The sequence below is a fragment of the Nicotiana attenuata genome, chromosome 8 (assembly GCF_001879085.1).
Source record: "Nicotiana attenuata strain UT chromosome 8, NIATTr2, whole genome shotgun sequence".
Taxonomy (NCBI): domain Eukaryota; kingdom Viridiplantae; phylum Streptophyta; class Magnoliopsida; order Solanales; family Solanaceae; genus Nicotiana; species Nicotiana attenuata.
The window spans coordinates 3,880,632-3,900,760 of record NC_031996.1 but is presented as its reverse complement, the minus strand read 5'-3'; the positions used below and the strand labels follow the sequence as shown (position 1 = coordinate 3,900,760).

Here is a 20,129-nt window from a genome sequence, read left to right as displayed (position 1 = left end):
AAGAAATGCGGTGAGCGTGGATCGAACACGCGACCTTCAGATCTTCAGTCTGACGCTCTCCCAACTGAGCTATCCCCGCTGTTGCTTCGTTTGGCTTTTTTGTATTATAAATATCTAAAGGATATAAGCGCAAATAATAACTGGAAAATTCGAGGACCGTATTGCAATATTAGAACATTTTCAAAGGACCTCGAGCCATTTGCGCTTTTAAATCCCTTCAACGGTTCAACCTAAAAAAACGCCAAAACGCACTGGCAAAATCAATTTACTTTCGCCGGAATCACAAATTCCGATTCTGAAGTCCGGTGAACTCAAGAAATGGTTATCAAAAAACGGGTAAACAAGCTTCCTGCTGAAAATGGCGGAACCAATGGTGTTGAAAGTCTCCCTAAGAACAAAAAATGCAACGAACAGTTCGATCACTGGGCTTTTCTGGTAATTTCTATTAGTACCTTGAAAATGTATGTTTAATTGTTTTATATTTTCTATGTGTGTGTGTGTGTGTGATTGAGCCAACTAGTTTTGCTGAGGTGGCAGTTGTAATTGGGACTTCCTAATTTTTCACAAAAAAATGTTAAAAGTCCTGTAAGAAGTTGTGCTTTGTTAATATGGATCTGAATGTCTGTGAACTGTATGAATTCTTTTGCATTTGATACGATGAAATTTCGATAGATGTGTTTTTGTTATTCTTACACCAGCCAATTTATAATAGTCATTACACACACACACACACACACACACACACACACACACACATATATATATATATCTTTCTAACAGAATTATTATTATATTCTTACATCCGTGGTGTCGGGGCAAGCTTACCCGTACCTCGACTAATTCCACGGGGCAGCTGCTACCTCTCACCAGCACAAGTACCGAGTAATTATGTCCACCAAGGCTTGGACAGATGTGACGAAAGCACCTAGCATTTTGCCTTGGCTAGCTGGGATTTGAACCTGAGACCTCATGATTCTCAAATCATATCATTGACCACTAGGCCACACCCTTGGATTTTAGTATCTATGGAATTATACTATTGGATTGGTGCTTAGGGAATTAAATTATTATAGTAGCTTGGTTTATAATGCTGACTCCATTTAGATTTAATCGTAAAATCTAGCTTTTGATTAGTCAATTTGCAGTAAAACTATTTAAAGATTAATTTATTTTAAGATATCAAGTTTATAAGTATTTTTAGATAAAAATTTCAGTTGAACTATTTATGTTTACCCAGAGCACCTCATCCTACTATTTGAACTATTCTTTTATTTTAAAAACGGTAATGTTGTTGTTGTTGTTGTTGTAATAATGAAGTAGTGGCTTTGGTAGTGTAATTACTCTTTTTAAGGAATTTATGCTCCCACCATGTTTATAAAGACAATTGAAATACATGTTAGCGAAGCCTGAGTTTTCCTAAGAACATTTGCGTAGTTTTGGATTGAGGTGTAGTAGTAAATGTTAATAAAATGTATGTTTAATGGTGGATATTGTGAGTTTCACGTGGTTTTTCCCGTGGATTTGTGTAGAAAAAAAGAATGGAAATTCTCTGGCATCTCTCATTGGTACTCGTGTTAATCCAATATCTTTTGCCATTGCCTTTTCCTTTTCTGTTACCTGTAATTATAATGTGTCCATGAAATTGAACTGTTAGAGTGGTCTACATGGCCTACATTATAATTTTGTGTTTATGGTTGGTGTTCTACTTATGCTGATTTTTGCAGGATCAAATTGAGGCCCCTATGTGGGTGGACCTTACCTTAGAATATAAGTCTGCCTATCAAGAAAAGTGAGCATCTACACAAGTTGTTAGGTTCTCAAATTCATGTTGGTTGCTTGAGAAATTAGTTTCTTGATCCAGCATATTCATCTTTTTGTTGCAGGGACGATGATTGGTTCCACATAAGCCATCCGTAAGCATCTTCTCGTTTTTCTTACTTAAGCAGTTTCACTATATCGACGTGGTATCCTTACGTTGAATGAATATTTAGGTTTCACCAGGCCTCTTCTAAAATGTTGAAATCTGCATTTTCTCATGCTGGAGAGGGTTCCATAAACCTAGAGCTCGGGTTGCAGGGGTTGTGTTCTCCTAAGCTTCCACCTTCGGTTTCAAGATCAAGAGGCAAAGATTTCCGAAACAGACAATTGGGACAAGGAAATCATTGGCTTACCTTGGATAAGAAACATCCAGTTAAACAATTAAGCTCTAAACCTTCAGCTGCAGATTCAGAAGCTTGTAAAGTAGTTAAACAGAGGGCAAGCTCCAAAAAATTAACAAACTCTGCTGCTTCAGACTCAGGTTCTTCTTTTCAGCCACCAGATGTTACTTCTGGCAATGAAAAAATTAGCTCGAACTCTTTGGCTGTCACGAGATACGAAAGCCTGCCAAGAAGCTGCATTACATTGGAGAACGGTGAACAACATTACCAAAAATCATTGGGCGTTAACAGTTTAAAGAAGTCTCTCGAAGTGTCTGATCAAGTACTTGGTCGAACTAGTGGGTTCTTGTCAGATCTAAGAGTAAGTCTGGGGAAAAGTTGTGTTACAAGACAAGCATCAAGAATGGAGGCAAACAATTTTAGGCAGTCAGAAGGTCAGAAATCTTCTTCAAGTATGTCGAGTGTAGGATCTTCTTCAAACACCTACAAGGAAAGGGAGAATCTAAATGAGAGAAAAATTAAAGAGAAAACCCCAGATAGTAGAAATGCAAGTAGGATGGCTCGAGCTCCAATTGGAGAAATTAAGAAGGCAAAGATGTCCAAGGTTCCTGTTCAACCTCCTGACAAAACTTCTAACACTATATTGGTTATTGGAAGATCTGTTTCTTCGTCCATTAGGAATGAAGGTGCTAAAGAAAAGGTGAGAGACTGGAAAAGTTGTTTGAAAAGCTTATATGACAGGCTTCCCCTTTTCATTTTCAGTAAAAGGTTATGATTAGGTAGGCTATTGAATAGAATTTGTATATTTGTGCCTTTTGTTTTACTGATAGGCTTGGAGATTGAGAAGGGTTTCCGTTGTTTTTGACCGTCTTTAAATTATTGAGCATTTGAGCCAGGGAACATTTTAGATAAATTGCTCTCAGGCTTCAGTCTGTTCGATGTTCGTGATGCATTATTTCATAACGTTTCATGTCGCTTTCAATGAATGACAAACTATTTGATTTATCCAATTTGTGTTATGTTATAGGTACATCAACATAATGTACAGAGAAAACCTCTTATTTCTCGAAGAGCCAATGATCATGTATCCTCAAATGTGGTCTCGAAGGCTACTGCAAGAATTGGAGGTAGCCAGTGCATTAGGACTGTTGGCACCAGTAAGGTGAATGTGGTTGGGAGTATGGGTATGACCCAGAAGTCAAGCATCCACGGCAACCAAAGGTGTTGTACAGAATTCACAAGTTACACAAAGGAGAATAAACGAAGCAGTGAGAACGCAAAGTCTAGTGATTTGATGGTAACCTTTGTGCTCTTAACTACTATTATTGTTAGTTTTTCTGTTCAATTGTAAAAAGAAAAAAAAGGTATCTCTATACATTAAAATGTGGTGAAGCTCATTCTGGAGACATATTGCAGAATTTAGAGTATTCATTGATCATGGTCAGTAGTTTGTGGCCTTATTTCATGGAGTGCAACAGTCCTAACAACTTTTAAAGCAACAGTCCTAACAACTATTAAAGTAGACCTGAGATGACCCATGAAATCGGACTAACCAGCTTGATAAAACAGAGGCCAGAGTGACCAATAAGAAAAAACTGAGCCTGCACGGTCCAGGCCCAGTTACTGAGCCAAGGTTGGTCCTAGGTTTTTCAACCAGTGAAGTGACCTGGACCATGACCGGCCTGGTCCAGACCAGCTAGGAATTAGAGAAAGTCCACTTTTAACCGAGATATTTCCTAAAAGAATAAAGTAGAAATTCCAAAGATAAAAGAAAATATAGGAAACATTCTTTTTTGAAAAAGAAAATAGCCTGGCCTATCCCAGCCCTTTCCAAGTCCTGTTTACCGTTAGGGGTCGTGGTCTTTGCTGGGCTTATCCCCTTAAAATTTGTACGGCCTGGCCCATTTTGAATTGAGCCAAGTGCAGCACTGGACCAAGCCCATCCAGCTGGACCAAGCCTGTCTGAGCTGGCCCAGTTAGCACATTTATTTTAAAGCATATACTTATTAGTTATCGAGGCCCTTGGTTAATAAGCTGTATGGTTGTTTTGAGGAATAATAAGATTTGTCACTCTTGCATCTCATTTTGATAGGGTTTTTTCCAATTGTTTATTTATGAGGTGTCAGATAGTCCTTACACCTATAGTAATTCAGTGGGAGAAGCAATTGTGCGAAAGGATTAACTTCCTTTACAATGTTACTAATGCAGGTGAACCCTGATAATAAAAGGGACGTGGCTAATCGTGTGAATACGAAGAAGAAGGTTTTCCTTAGGTAAAATAGCTAATCCGTATGTACATAGTAGCACTCTGCCTGGTTTCATTCTCGGCAAGCTGCAACGAAGATGGATAAAATGATACGGAGATTGTCTTATGCTATCAAATATGTTTACCTCTTTCATTGTGGTTCATGTTGTCGATATTCAACGTAACTGGATAAAAGAGAGCTGCAATGCGAGATCAAGCTCTCTGAAATCTTAAATTGTTGCTGCATCTTAATTGTGCTTTGCAGAGGTTGATCAAAAGCTGACAATATGTCTATTTTCCACATCAATATGTTCAATATTACTGTGATGCTGTGTTTTTTCACAGGGTAAGCCATCTAAACATATCGATAAATTTCATTGATCTATTGATTATATCTTGATCCCTCAAGTGATAACTTACAAGAAATGAAACATGAACTGTAGCTTCAATCAGAATCCCTTTTACAGACCTCAAGTCAAGCCCCTTCTCCCTTTAGTTTTTCCTGTACATCTAAAGGTGTACTTCTTGTGAAATTCTGAAATTGCTAAAAGTGAAGTAATTTTCTTATAAACTGAAAATATTGGCTCAAGTAAACCTACCCCTTACTGTAGGGTCATTTTCACTAATAAGACACTTTGGTGCCGCTCTTGTTTTTTTGACCCCGCTTGCCCCATATGGGTAGAACTTCAAGTTTAACAAGTGTTGCTCCTCGCTTGCCCCATGGGTAACACTTTTGACTTTTGTTCTTAAAGGTTTGTCCATAAGCAAGCGGGGTCAAAAAAATCAAAACTATCCATTTTCAAGGTCATTTGGTGTAATTTTCTAATTACTATAGGTCTGCCTCTAGTAGATATAGTAGCACCATGACGCGTAAAACTTTTGTGTGACCATTGGTACATTATTAGAAGTATAAATATATCTAGATGCATTGTCCAAGTTTTGGTGGACAGAATTACTCGAGTACGTGTGCTGGTGGGAGGTAATAGATACCCTGTTGGAAGTAGTTAAACTGCGTGCAAATTGGATCGGACACCACAGTTACAAAAAAAGATACATATTTAGCACACATGGGGGCCAAAATCAGTGGTGTGCCTCCACCATTGGCGAGTAGTAGGAAGGATGGACCATATTTATGTGTCAGTATAGAAATTTTTTTGCTTCGGAATAAAACAAACAATTGGAGGAGACAAGGAAAAGTTCAAGAAAGTGTACTATTTCTGTTATAACAGAAATGTCAGTGTTTCATTTACAAGTAAAAACAACAAAGTTTACAGTGCCAAGCCAAAAAATTGAAGAGTATTATCAAGAACCCAGCTAAGCTTATGAAGGAGCAGACTGCTCCACAATAAATTCATGTGCTCTTTTCACTCAAACCCATTCTACACGCGCTGATCTACAATACAAGTTAAGGTTTCGACAGAATTCAATAATTTTGGTCCAAACGGGGTACATTACATTATATCTGCAATATTATCTTATACATATATTTTATAGCCATAAAAATGTCACTGTATGTCTAATGCTACAAAATTTTAAAAGTCTTTCGTTCTTTCTTAAACTTCGTATTCAGCCAAATACGTTCATATAATATGAGACGGAGGAAGTAATACTGTACTATAAGTCTCCCTTTAGAGAGTTCTAAAATAGAATATGCTTTTTTTTTTTGAGTCCGAAACCTATACGCTAACTTTTTGGACTTAAAATACGTTTCTACTGCCTAAAAAAATTTATTTTTCTATATATAACGCGGTATTATACCGCGCGATAGTTTAACGGTGTTTCTGCCGTTAAAGTATAGCGCGGTATAACAACGCATTATATATAGTGCAATAATGCGTTATATATAGCGCAGTATTATAACGCGCTATACCTCTTAAATAAAGAGCCCTTCTTCTTCCCCACGACAGAAACAGATGATCCCCATATCAATTTTAAGAGAAACCACGGTCCCCTACCCCCCCCCCCCCCTCTTTTTCTCCAAAAAAATCATGAGTGGACCCCACCCGTCACACAAAAAGATAAGATTGTAGGTCCCACATCCAACCCAAGCCTTCTGTTGTTGTGGTTTCCTCGTTTCGGGCTCAAAATTTCAATTTTCCGACTTTTCTAAAAACATAAATCGAGGTATTCTTGATTTAGTTTATGTCGAAAATCGTATAATAATGCATATTAGTTGTATTGAATGTGTTTACATGTTGTTTTATGTTTTGTTTGCGATTAAATTAGTATGTTATTTTTATCCGGATTAACATATTAGTATTTAAAAAAATAGTTAAAAGTTGAGAAATAATTTTTCTTGTTAATAAAAATGTTCATAAATTTCTTTTACTGTTTTATATGTAATTTCGTGAATGTTATGTTATTAAAATATATTTGTTATTTTTATTTAGTTTAGATTATTTATTTACTTAAAGACTAGTGCCCTTTTAGCGCAGTAAAATATAGAGCCTTTCAGTGTAGTAAAATGTAGAGCCTTTTAGCGTAGAATCTCTGTAGTTTAAGTATCTACTATATTGATAGATCAAACATAAACTCTGTCCAATTACAATTTATAAAAATTAATTATTTAATTTATAAAACAAACACACAGAATTATGAAAAAAAATATTGAAATTGACACACATAAGAATTCAGGATAGCTTGGTGCTACTGGGTCTCAAATATCGAGCCTGGAACTCATAGGTATATACTCTGTCCAATTAAATAATTAAATATTAATTATTTACAAAACAAAACAAACACACAAAATTTTAAAAAAATTGAAATTGACACACATAAGAATTCAGGAATGCTTGGTGCTACTGGGCATCAAATATCGAGCCTGGAACCCATAGATATATACGCTGTCCAATTAAAAATTAATTATTTAATTTTCAAACCAAACACACAAAATTCTAAAAATATTGAAATTGACAAACATAAGAATTCAGGAAAGCTTGGTGCTACCGGGCCTCAAATATCGAGCCTGGAACCCATAGGTATATACTCTGTCCAATTAAATAATTAAATATTAATTATTTACAAAACAAAACAAACACACAAAATTCTAAAAATATTGAAATTGACACACATAAGAATTCAGGAAAGCTTGGTGGTACTGGGCCTCAAATATCGAGCCTGGAACCCATAGATATATACGCTGTCCAATTAAAAATTAATTATTTAATTTATAAAACAAACACACAAAATTATAAAAAAATTAAAATTGACACACATAAGAATTCAAGATAGCTTGGTGCTACTGGGCCTCAAATATCGAGCCTGTAACCCATAGGTATATACTCTGTCCAATTAAATAATTAAATATTAATTATTTACAAAACAAAACAAACAATTAATATTGTTTAATTTACAATAGACGACATGGACGTGCCGCCTATGCATCCTGGACCTTTCTCCGATGAGCTATTAGTGTTACAAGGCGATCATAGGTGCGCCTACGTATGGGAGGGAGAGCTACTGGACCAGACTCTCCGCGCCAGGAGAGTGGACGACTTGTGGGACTTTATGAGGGGCACAGAGTTCCATCCCCATGTAGTCCAGCGCCTGCGGGATACGGGCTTCTATAGGATTTTTCAGATTGGGCGGTTGCAGCTCGATTGGTCTCTGATCACGGGCTTGATATAGCGGTGGCGACCGGAGACGCACACTTTCCACCTGCCCATTGGCGAGGCCACCATCATGCTGCAGGATGTTGAGATTTTATATGGGCTGCCTGCTGATGGACTGGTCGTTGCATTGCCTTAGTATATGAGATCTATGTCGCGTGCCAAGTATTTGGACTTGCTGTAGCAGTTCACTGGTTTCAGGCCACAGGATGAGACTGCAGCTTCAGGGGCCAGTTGCATGACTTTGACAGCTATTAGACAACATTTGGAGATATTGCACCCCGACATCACCGGCGAGACAGATGATCTACATATTCACCGGTACACGAGGTTAGTGCTGCTCCTTCTTTTTGGGGGTGTCTTGTTCTCTAACACTTCGGGAAATTTAGTGAGTTTGCGATTTCTACATCATCTTCAGCAGCTAGATGATTTAACCCAGTACAATTGGGGTGTTGTTGTTCTCGCTTACTTGTACAGGAATATGTGCCGGGCAAGCATGGGCACCCAGAGCGACGTATGTTCATAGAATCCTAACGCCTTTAAATAAGGCAATCCGTAGCTCAGGGGGCTGAATTTTTTGATGTATAGCGCAGTATTACACCGCGTTATACCCATTTGAATTATTGTTGTGTCAGTTAATCACAGGAGACTTATTGGTGGGCCCATAAACAGGTATAGCGCGGTATAATACCACACTATATATATATATATATATATATTTGAATTACAGTTATGTCAGTTAAATGCAGGAGACTAATTGGTGGGCCCACAAACAGGTATAGCGCGTTATAATACTGCGCTATATATAACGCAGTATTATACGGCGCTATATATAACGCATTATTATACCGCGCTATACTTTAACGGCAGAAGCACCGTTAAACTATAGCGCGGGGACTCCTTTTTTTTTCCCTTACATGCCCCAACAAAGTTTATGTAGTAATAAGAGGAGATGGATTAGTGTACATGATGGATGGAAGGATTTAACTTACATATACTAGTTATTATACTATAACGTATTATACCATGTTATTTCTTCGTTGCGCATACAATGTGACCTCGTGTTGTATGTCTCATAAAGCTCTTCTCTTTCTTTTCTCGTTGCGATGTGGGATACGTCTAATTAAGGTGTCATGTGCACCCTCCTTCCAGAAGCTTACCCCTTAGAAGCCTGACAATCCTTCTCTTTGATCTGTCCTCATCAGCCCGCCCTCTGTCATGAACGTCACAATTATATAGGTCACGTATATTATAAAATAATTGTCGGTGTTCATAAGCTAAACTCGATAAAAATCTTGAGGTGATGATTGAGGGAACATTTATGGCAGTTAAGATAATGTGTTCAAGTTCCTAACGGCTCTATTTCTCAAAATCGAGTTCCTAAGGTCCCGTTTGGCCATGAGTTTTGCCAAAATAAATTTGGGATTTATTTTCAAAACCATGTTTGGCCATAAATTTTGCCATATTTTGGTCAAATCCCAAATCCCAAAATCAGCTAACTTGGGAATTATATACATGTTTTTCCAAAATAAAGTTGAAAAATATGTTTTGAAAACGTATGTCCAAACACATTTTCATCTTCAAACCAAACTTTACCCAAATCAGATTTTTCAAAATAAATTTGGGATCTATGACCAAACGCTAGCCAGGTCTGTTTTATCGAAAGTGATGTATGATGTAATAGTAATCTTATAGTAGTAACGTAGATAGCTTTTTTTCATATGATTGATTTGCAAACAAACAAAAAAAAGGAAACTGCGTCGAAGCTTGTTTTTTTCAAACTTATTCGTGAAATTGACCCTTTCTTTGCCAACCTCTGCAGCTTCCTCCAAATCTTTATCTGCCTTATTTAAACTTTCCCACATTTTGTCTCCTTATTTCTCATTCTTCTTATTCCAATATTACCCCTTTCAACTTTTTTCTCAATTATTATTTGAATTTTATTCTAACATTGTAAATAGCTATTTGTCGAGAGTCTATCGGAAACAGTTTCTCTACCTGCATAAGGTAGGGGTAACGTCTGTGTACATACTATCATCCCTAGATCCCACTTATCGGAATACCGTTGATGTTGTTGTTGTTAGCGTAAATTGCTACTTCAGTTTTTCTTTATGCGATACATTTTAATTTTTAATTTGTCAGAAGGATAATGATACTTTTTCATATTTAGAACAATTTAACTTTCAACTCTCTATTTTAAATTTAAAAACATAATTTTATAGTCACAAAAAATATTTATGACATGTTTTAGCCTACAAATTTTAAAAGTTTTTCTTTCTTTCGCAGTCAAATACCTTCACAAACGAGACGGAAGGAGTAATAAATTTACTTTAGAATTAACTAAAAATGTCGACAGTAAGTAAGGACAGATAATCAAAGAGAAAATAAGTACTACTACTAGGGAGAACAAAAAAATACCAGTAATTTAGTTAAATTACTTTATATTGACGTTGCATGTATAAATGCTTTTAACTTAAATGTTATGACGATATAAGTGTATATTTATATAATCAATGTAATTTAATCTAGTTTTTTCTATTTTCAGTTCCATTTTGGATGCTACTAACAAATTACCAAAGGGTCAGTTTAGGAAATTCTTCCAATTTGTCTTCTTAGGTTATAAGCTCCAAATATATCTTTAACCAATGCTCCAAAACTACAAACATTTGTCTTCTTTTTGAAATTGTTATAAACCCCATACCTCTAATAACTCAAATATATATTGCATATATTCTCTTCTCTTCCCTTCTCAAACCCAACTAAAATCAACCTTCTCTTCACACCTCCTTCAATCACTTGCTGCCGTTACTCTTCACTTTTCTGTCGAAGTCTATCCTGCAGAAATACTCAAATACAAAAAAGTTACTACTATAAAAAAAAATGGCTAGTCATTATGAGGATATATATAGTGTTAGTGACTACGACAACGAGGACGACGACGACGAAGAAGAAATTGAAGAAGAAGTAGAAGAAGAAGATAACTCACAAGAATGTGACAAAATTCAAGAAGGTAGAAATAAAGGAGGATTAATTATTGGTTTTTTTTCAAGAAATAAGATAATAGACCCTAGAGCACAATGGGTTCAAGAATGGAACAGAGTATTTCTACTAGTATGTGCCATAGGGCTATTTTTAGACCCTTTATTTTTCTATGCTCTTTCTATAAGTGAGAGTTGCATGTGTCTCTTCGTCGACGGGTGGTTCGCCGTCACGGTGACGGTGCTCCGGTGCATGACCGACGCATTGCACGTGTGGAACATGTGGCTGCAATTCAAGATGATCAATAGATCACGGCGAAATCATATGGTGGCTCAGCCATACTTTAAGGCTAAGAAGGGTTTCTTTTTTGATCTCTTTGTTATCCTCCCTTTACCCCAGGTGAGTTTGTTCTATTCATTTCTTATAACATATGTTGTTCGAGCTCTTAAAAATGTCGTCGGGTGCGTGTCGAATTCTCCAAAAGTGGTATATTTTCAGAGTATCTGGCACCGGTGCATCATCATTTTTAAGAGTCCGAACAATATATATAGCTTATGACCACCAGAGTCGGAACTAAGATTTGAAGTATATGGGTTCTGAATTTGCCACGAAAATCATAGCTTGTCTTAGTTACCGGGTTTACCATTAAATGTTTATACATATTTAATGAATTTCCTAATACAAATACAGTATTTAAGCAAAAATGACTGGGTTCGACTGAACTCGCACTTAATAGCCTAGCTCAACTTATGGCTCATGCTCTTGAAAGAATCAACAAATAAACCTAGCTAGATGATTCAAAATCAGACGTGGATATAGACTATAATATATAGGTTTACAGGACTCCGGTAGTTTTTGCATAGACCCTGAATATATATTAAGAAATTTACTAAATATCCATATAATTTTTACAGTAAACCCAATTATTAAGGTATATTATTAATTTAAAGTTTCTGTAAAAATTAAATCCATAAACTTCAAATTCTGAATCAGCTCCCGTTCACAATTTGTTTTTATTTTGAATCAGAATGGTGTATCTTCTAGGTATCAATAGTCGATAGAAGGTGATGCCAAATAGTATAATGTATGTTTTGGAATTTAGCATGAAATTATACTAAAAGATGACAAAGCTGGCGTGCATGTCATCCGTTGCTTTTGTTGCATGCAGCGACAATAGCAGTAAGCATGTGATATAACCTTGTTTTTTAAGGAAATTTGTACAACAAAGTACTATTATACGCCGGATACAAAATTTTGAATCTATGAGTTCTGAATTTTTGAAAGGTTTATTGGATTATAAAAAAAATATTTATACATATTTAATGAACTTCTTAGCACAAATATAGGGTTTTGGCCAAAGTTACTGAATTATGCCGAACTAACTAGAATTCATGTTGTTGCTATTTTTCCTATGATTTTTGTGGTGGTACTTATATCGTCTTCTTTTGTCTTCTTGAGCCGAGGGTCTTTCGGAAACAGCCTCTCTACTCCTTCGGGATAGGGGTAAGGTCTGCGTACACACTATCCTTCCCAGACCCTACTAGTGGAATTTTACTAGGTCATTGTTGTTGTTGTTGTTGTTGTAACTAGAATTCTAGCTCCGCCTTGGATAATTACATGTTTATCTTGGCAAATGACATTTATTTTTGACATATTTTTATGCATGAGGAAGATAACCTCATACGAATGAAAATAGTCCAACTTTTTTCCTACTTCTATGTGAACCTGTTTGACTTGTTAAAAAAAGACTTTTGGAATTTATGGTCTTAAATATGACATGAAATTAGTATAACAAACAAAATCATGCCACTAAAAGTACTAAAATGAAAAGTTTGATATTAAATTATTTTCAAATATAGCAAGGTGTCACTAAGGTTAATTATTTCCTCCACATTAACTTTTACTAACTATTTAGCACCTAAGTTGTACAGACTCTCCAAAATGCTGTCACACCGTGTTGGATTCTCCAAAAATATATTGTTTATGGGGGATCCGACACTTTTGGAGAATCTGATACGTACCTCACGGTATTTTCGAAGAGTCCGAACAACATAACTTAGCACGTAATATAGTTTTCAAATCGTTGGACGTACTTAATTAATTCACAAAACAAATTTTGCAGCTAGTGATATGGGTAGGAATTCCAGCTCTATTGGAGAAAGGATCGACAACAACAGTGATGACAGTTCTATTAATAATGTTTCTGTTTCAATATTTGCCCAAAATCTATCACTCCGTTTGCCTCTTGAGAAGAATGCAGAATCTCTCTGGCTATATCTTTGGCACTGTTTGGTGGGGAATTGCTCTTAATACCATCGCTTATTTTGTCGCCTCACACGTAAGGACGATCTTTAAATCCCTATTTTACATTTTCGGCAAAAGTTTAAGTTATATACACCGTCAATATTGTTATACTAGTACTTATACACTGTTAGTCTAGTTACCTACAATAACATTATAGTAAAGGCTTATAATAACAAGCATGATTTGATGATAACTCGAAAAATAGATAACCGTCTATTAAAAAAAAGGGCAGCCCGGTGTACTAATCTCCTGCTATGGGCGGGGTCGTCCGGGGAAGGGCCGGACCACAAGGATCTATTGTACGCAGCCTTACCCTGTATTTCTGCAAGAGGCTATTTCCACGGCTTGAACCCGTGACCTCCTAGTCACAGGGCAGAAACTTTACCCGTTAACCGTCTATTAAAGGTTATATAAATTACATTGGTAGTATAAATAATTTAAATTTTATATTGTCCCGTATATGTAACTTAAATCCTTCCCAAAATCATGTACATGATATAAAGAAACTCTAGCTTTTAATTAACCACCAAGGGGTGGATAGATATGTCGAGTTTGAGCCTTGGAAATAGAGAAACTCCTGCATTGCTTCCCCCTTAAATGGGCCCAATCAGGGGCGAAGCTTTGTCCACCCTTCTTCGAAATATTACACTGTGTATCTAGGTAAAATATTAAGTTTTAGAGGTATATAACATATATTGAATACTCTTTATCAAGGATTTTTTTTTTTACTTCTTTCAAGTTTGAACACTCTTGAGAAATTTCTAGCTTCGCCACTAGGCCCAATGCGGAGCAAATCTGAATTAATCAGGCCATAAAATACCGAATACCGAACAAAATAACTCTAGGTTTTAAAGTAAATATAAAACTTATTGAATTAAGTTCAAAATACATGAACTTAATTATTTTTATGTATATGTATTCGATGTTGAATTCACTTCTTCGCGTGTTTATTTTTTATTTTTTTATTTTTTGAATCCCCTTAATGAAAATTCTGCTTCCGACACTGGAGCAGGCTGTGGGAGCATGTTGGTACTTGCTAGGAATCCAAAGGGCAGCAAAATGTCTAAAAGAACAGTGCAGAGTTACAAATGGCTGTGGCCTGAATATGTTGGCATGTCAAGAGCCAATTTACTATGGAACAAGAAATTTAGTGAAGGAAAAAAGTCGATTAATTTGGGGTGAAACCAGTAATGCAAGATTTACATGCTTAAACAATGGAGAAAATTTTGATTATGGAGCTTATAAATGGACTGTTCAACTTTTTGCAAATGAAAATCGTTTTGAGAAGATACTTCTTCCCATTTTCTGGGGTCTCATGACTCTCAGGTATATACTTTTATTTCGTCCCTCCGTTTCAATTTATGTAACAATATTTCCTTTTTAGTTCGTTAAAAAAAATTGACAGTTTTTTTAATTTTAAAAAAATAAAGAACTTAAATAAACGTTCATTTTACTCTTAATGACAAGCTTTTTAAAACCGCACAAATGTTATGACATGTTTAAGCTAAGATCACAAGAAAAGTTTTAGAAATTTATAAAATATAGCCTCACCCGATATAATATCCGGAAAAAATATATTCTTTTGTATATTAATATATAATATACATTTTTTATACATAATTAATGTATATTTTATATGATTAGCGGCTGTAATTATTTTTGGCAGACTGGCAAGATATGTTTAACAACCCAAAGTTTTATAGTCACTCAATTCTTATTGCATGTTTAAAAACCACAAATTTCATTTCTTTATTAAATTTATTCGTACCTAGTGAAATTATAAAATATAAATTGAAATGGAGAAAGTAATATAATCTAGTGGTTTTTCTTTTTGTTTGTTCATGTTTACATTAAGTCAATAACAAATTAATCAAAGTGGATTATGCATATGATTATATTGAACAGTACATTTGGGAACTTGGAGAGCACAACAGATTGGCTAGAAGTGATTTTCATAATCATCGTTCTTACCTCTGGGTTAATTCTGGTCACCATGTTTATTGGTAATATCAAGGTAAATTTCCTACTGTTTTAACCACACGATAGAGAAATATTATATTGCTCTAGTAAATGGAAAACGTAATAATATAAAGAATTTTACTTATATCGTCTAATATCAGTGTGATAATCTTTTCTACATTCTTACTGTATGTGTAGTTAGTAGGTAAAATTTTCTTTATTTTCAAATTTCTGATTCTACTTTTTATGGATAGTTACATGTAGTTATCTTTTAGGTGACCTGATAATATAAAAATACTTTTACCTGTCAATATATGAAAGTTGTAGTTTGATTTAAGTTATGAGTGAAAAATCGTTCACGCCTCTAAACTTGTTTTCAAAATCAAACTCCCGCTCCAACTTTGAATGATAGTCATTCTCCCCCTCCTATACTACACAATCTCTATTTTGCCGTGACTTTTATGTAAGGGCAAAATAGATATTATGTATCTTTCAAAGTTGGAGGAGAAGTTTGATCTTTAAAGTAAACTTGGGACGTACAAATAATTTTCACCCTTTAAGTTATACTCCTATAGGGTTAATTTCACTGAAGGTCATCCAACTAATTCTATATTTCACAAAAGTCACTTATCTATTATTTATTACTTAAAAGTTACTCAAATTTACATTTATAACTTAAAAATCATTCTGGTTCAAAGCCTGTAAAATATTCAATAAAAAATATGACATCGCATTAAATTTAATTAAAAAATCTAACAATAACGCCACATAAGCTTAAATAGACCGATTTGACCTAAAACCAAAATGGGTTATTAATATTTTGATTTTTGACCAATCAGTATCCTATATCATATTTTTATAGGATATTTTATAGATTTTGAATTAGAATGACTTTTAAGTTACAAAGGTAAAGTTTAGTGACTTTTAAGTGATGAAAAATAGATAAGTGACTTTTGTGAAATAAATGGTAAGTGATCATTAGTAAAATTAACCCTACTCCTATATGTATACTGACAGTGTAAAGTTTCTTATGCGTTAATTAATTAATATCATTTAACCTGTAATAACAGATGGTTAATTACCATTTACTAGTTACTACCAATTATAAGTAACTCGATCATATAAATATTTTTTTTACACCGTCAATACATAAAATTTCGTGGCATATGTTGATACATGAAATATTGCAGGTATTTTTGCATGCAACAACATCAAAGAAACAGGCAATGCAACTAAAAATGAGAAATATAGAATGGTGGATGAGGAGAAGACGTTTGCCTCGAGAGTTAAAGCAGAGAACTCGAAATTTTGAAAGGCAAAAATGGGCAGCAATTAGAGGAGTTGATGAATGTGAAATGATCAGAAATTTGCCCGAGGGCCTTAGGAGGGACATTAAATATCATCTATGTTTGGATTTGGTCAGACAGGTATATTCTTAATTTTGGGATTTTTATACAAAATCGCCGACCGGATTCACTGTTTAATTTTTTTAGCAAGTATACATAAATTATATGAAGGGGAGCCTTGGCGTAACTGGTAAAGTTGCTGCCATGTGACGAGGAAGTCAGGGGTTCGAGCCGTAAACAGACTCTTGAAGAAATGCAGGGTAAGACTGCATACAATAGACCATTGTGGTCCGGCTCTTCTTGCAGAAATGCAGGGTAAGGCTGCGTACAATAGACCCTTGTAGTCCGGCCCTTCCCCGGACCCCGCATAGCGCGAGCTTAATGCACCAGGCTGCCCTTATACATAAATTATAAGGCTTTTTTTATTTTTAGCCCGCGACCGAAACTATTTACATTTGGTAGCCGAAAAAGTGTATAAAATTTGTATAATTTTTGTATATAACATGCAGAATGTATATATATACAAAGAATATACAAAAAATATACATTTGTTCTGCTATTATTTTGAGAGCGGCTAAACAATGTCATTTTGTGATCATCATATAACATATAATGTATGGATTATTATGTATATATTAACATCCATAAGTTATTTCTAGTATAACCAGGTGGCTGGACAACTATTTGGATTAATTCTTCTAATTTTTCATTAATTTCAGTGACTAGCTTATTTTCCATACTACCATATTACACTTAATTATTTCAGGTGCCTTTGTTTCAACATATGGATAATTTGGTGCTCGAGAACATATGTGATCGCGTCAAGTCCCTGATATTTACAAAGGGAGAAACAGTAAGTTCGAACCTCATTACAGCATTTGCAGTGGAAATAACACCAGGTAGCCGCTTTTAAGCAAGTTGTTTAAAATATATTCATAGTTTATAATGTATTTAAAGATTAGCCAATTTCGTACAAACTTCAGGACAGGGCGTCCTAGAGTTAAAACCTCAAAATTCAAACTTCATGACATCGTGTCCTAAAGTTCAAAAATTGTGTCCTGAAGTTCGAATCGTATGTCCTGAATTTTAAATTAGTAGTTTAGAAATTCAGGACACTTACTCTTGAATTTTCAAATCAGATTACTTAGTCCTGAAGTTTGAGTGAATTGGCTAATCTTTAAATACATTGTCAATTGTAAATATATTTTAAATAGCAGGCTTAAAAATGGCTATTGATGCATTTCGCCCGCATTTGCATTGGTAATAATAATCCAAAATTAGGGCAGTAAGTGCAAGTTTCCTCCCCAAATAGTTACTACACAGATGGTCACTTAAATTTTGCTTTATCGCACTAAAGTTACTAAATTATTTTTTACAATAAAAAAGGTATTCAACTTTATTAAATTAAAGTATCACGAAAGTCATAAAAACTTTCTTTGAAACAAAAAAAGTCACTCAATTGCACCTAAATATCATAAAAAATATCTCGATTGTTTTCATCCATATGGTTTTATGCGATACTTAAGTAATTAAAATTGAGAGATTCCTTTTGGTTACAGAATATAGTTTAGTGCCTTTTGTGATATTTGGATAAAATTGATTGACTTTCTCGTTGCAAAAGATAATCTATTAACTTTAATGTAAGAAATTGAAATTTAAGTAACCATTCATAATCTTGTTTACATACAATTATATTTTGCTGGCTTATATTTACATTCATTAATTTAAAAGGAAAAATAATATTATATAGCCGCTGTAAAAATAGTAGTCGAAAAACTGTATAAAATTCTATTTTTTTTTTCGTGTATATATATATATATATATATATATATATATATATATATATATATATATACATCATTGGTTGCTGAGTTGTTTCCTCGAAAATCGTGTTTGTTTAATCTCGGCAATTTAAATTTACTCCTTGTTACATAAAGATGAAAATTGCTTTTGAATATATATACCGTTGGTTGCTGAGTTGTTTTCTCGAAAATCGTGTTTGTTTAATCTCGGCAATTTAAATTTACTCTTTATTACATAAAGGTGAAAATTGCTTTTAAAGTGCAACTGCATGAATAGACAAGAGTTTAAATTAATTATTGTCGAGAATTTCTTTTATGCTTTTGCAAAAATAGTAATATTCAATACTAATGGAGAAAGTTATTAAATCTATCATTTATTTCTTACACATTTGGCACTTAATTATGTCTTATTTTAAAATCTTATAGCGTTTCATGTGTTTTAATTTTGAACAATATATTCTTCTCAATTTTTGTAGTATTTCACTTGGAGATTTTTTTTTTTGGTTTAAAGGGGACTATTATTAGTACTATTAATAATATTTCACTTTGAAGATTAAGATTCTAACATTCAAATATAGTATTTTATTTTTTAATTGATTTATTCGGTAGGAAAAGAATTAATGGTGTAGCAGTATTTCTATGCTAATTCACCAAGTATCTACAATTCTATTATCACTTTTAGCCCGTGCCAAAAATTATTTACATCAGGTAGCCCAAAAAGTGTATAAAATTTGTATAATTTTTTTTGTGTATATATATATATATATATATATATATATATATATATATATATATATATATGTTCTGTATGTTATATATATATATATATATATATATGTTCTGTATGTTATATGCAAAAACTATACATTATACACTTTTTTGGCTACCAAATATAAATAGTTTTTGCCGCGGGCTAAAAGTGATAATACCCAAATTTAAAATCTTGAATTCGCCTTTGACTTTACTATCTTCCGTTATTTCTTTTTTTAGATAACAAAAGAAGGTGATCCAGTTCAAAGAATGTTATTTATAGTAAGAGGTCATCTCCAAAGTAGCCAATTATTGCGAGATGGTGTCAAAAGTTGTTGCATGTTAGGCCCCGGCAACTTCAGCGGAGATGAACTTCTGTCATGGTGCCTCCGGCGGCCTTTTGTAGAGCGGCTACCACCGTCGTCGTCGACGCTGGTGACGCTCGAGACCACCGAAGCCTTCGGCCTCGAGGCCGACGACGTCAAGTATGTCACACAACATTTCAGGTAGGTTGTATTTGAGTTATGCATTCAATTGAACCTAATATTCTTTACACAAAACATAAACGTATATGTTAATAAGCATAAATTTTAACATATATGGTGTGTTTGGTATAAAGGAAAACATTTTCCTGAAAATATTTTCCCAATTTTCCCATGTTTGGTTGGCTTAAATGTTTTGGAAAATATTTTCCTTATGAACTCATTTTCCTCCAATTGGAGGAAAATGTTTTCCTTATCAAGAGAAGGGAAAACATTTTCCAAAACTCCTTCTCAACCTTCCACCCTCGCCAACCCACCCACCAACTCTCTCCAAAAAAAGGTTTTTTTTTTTTTTTTCCTCAAATTTCAGTTTTTCCGTTACCACCCACCCTACTACCCCTCCACCCCACCCCACCCCCCACCCCCTCCCGCCAAAAAAATATTTTGTTTTACCTTAATTTTTTTTTTGCAATTTCAAATTTTTATTTTTTCGTT

The 20,129-nt window shown here is 34.5% G+C and overlaps 2 protein-coding genes and 1 non-coding gene across 5 annotated transcripts in view; 2 read left to right on the top strand and 1 right to left on the bottom strand.

The window, feature by feature from the left end:
• TRNAF-GAA lies at nt 7-79 on the bottom strand. The gene has a single exon. It is a non-coding gene; the product is annotated as a tRNA-Phe (tRNA).
• Nucleotides 230-4,746, top strand: LOC109230760. 2 transcript variants are annotated; one of them, XM_019396175.1, is made up of 6 exons: nt 230-435; nt 1,725-1,789; nt 1,884-1,913; nt 1,992-2,859; nt 3,187-3,456; nt 4,368-4,746. In XM_019396175.1, exons 1-6 carry the CDS (start codon nt 319-321, stop codon nt 4,434-4,436), a joined length of 1,419 nt encoding a protein of 472 aa, XP_019251720.1. In that variant the 5' UTR covers nt 230-318; the 3' UTR covers nt 4,437-4,746. The 2 variants fall into 2 exon arrangements, with proteins under 2 accessions (XP_019251720.1, XP_019251721.1); XM_019396176.1 differs by lacking the exon at nt 230-435 and having other exon boundaries at nt 1,747-1,789; nt 2,002-2,859.
• Nucleotides 10,694-20,129, top strand: part of LOC109230759 (cyclic nucleotide-gated ion channel 4-like) — a 10,830-nt gene continuing 1,394 nt past the window's right edge. The window contains exons 1-7 of one of the 2 annotated variants that reach the window (XM_019396172.1): nt 10,695-11,390; nt 13,114-13,329; nt 14,308-14,621; nt 15,201-15,309; nt 16,445-16,681; nt 17,367-17,453; nt 19,393-19,658. In XM_019396172.1, the coding sequence (XP_019251717.1) occupies nt 10,893-11,390; nt 13,114-13,329; nt 14,308-14,621; nt 15,201-15,309; nt 16,445-16,681; nt 17,367-17,453; nt 19,393-19,658 (1,727 nt within the window). In that variant the 5' untranslated portion in view covers nt 10,695-10,892. Of the gene's footprint in view, nt 11,391-13,113; nt 13,330-14,307; nt 14,622-15,200; nt 15,310-16,444; nt 16,682-17,366; nt 17,454-19,392; nt 19,659-20,129 lie in introns of both variants that reach the window. The other variant, XM_019396174.1, reaches the window with a different exon arrangement.

Bases quoted from the DNA above. Each gene is read 5' to 3' on its own strand.
- LOC109230760 (XM_019396175.1), top strand. From the start codon at position 319: ATGGTTATCAAAAAACGGGTAAACAAGCTTCCTGCTGAAAATGGCGGA. The intron at 436-1,724 runs GTAATTTCTATT...TGATTTTTGCAG, and splicing joins TCGATCACTGGGCTTTTCTG to GATCAAATTGAGGCCCCTAT. The intron at 1,790-1,883 runs GTGAGCATCTAC...TTTTTGTTGCAG, and splicing joins AAGTCTGCCTATCAAGAAAA to GGACGATGATTGGTTCCACA.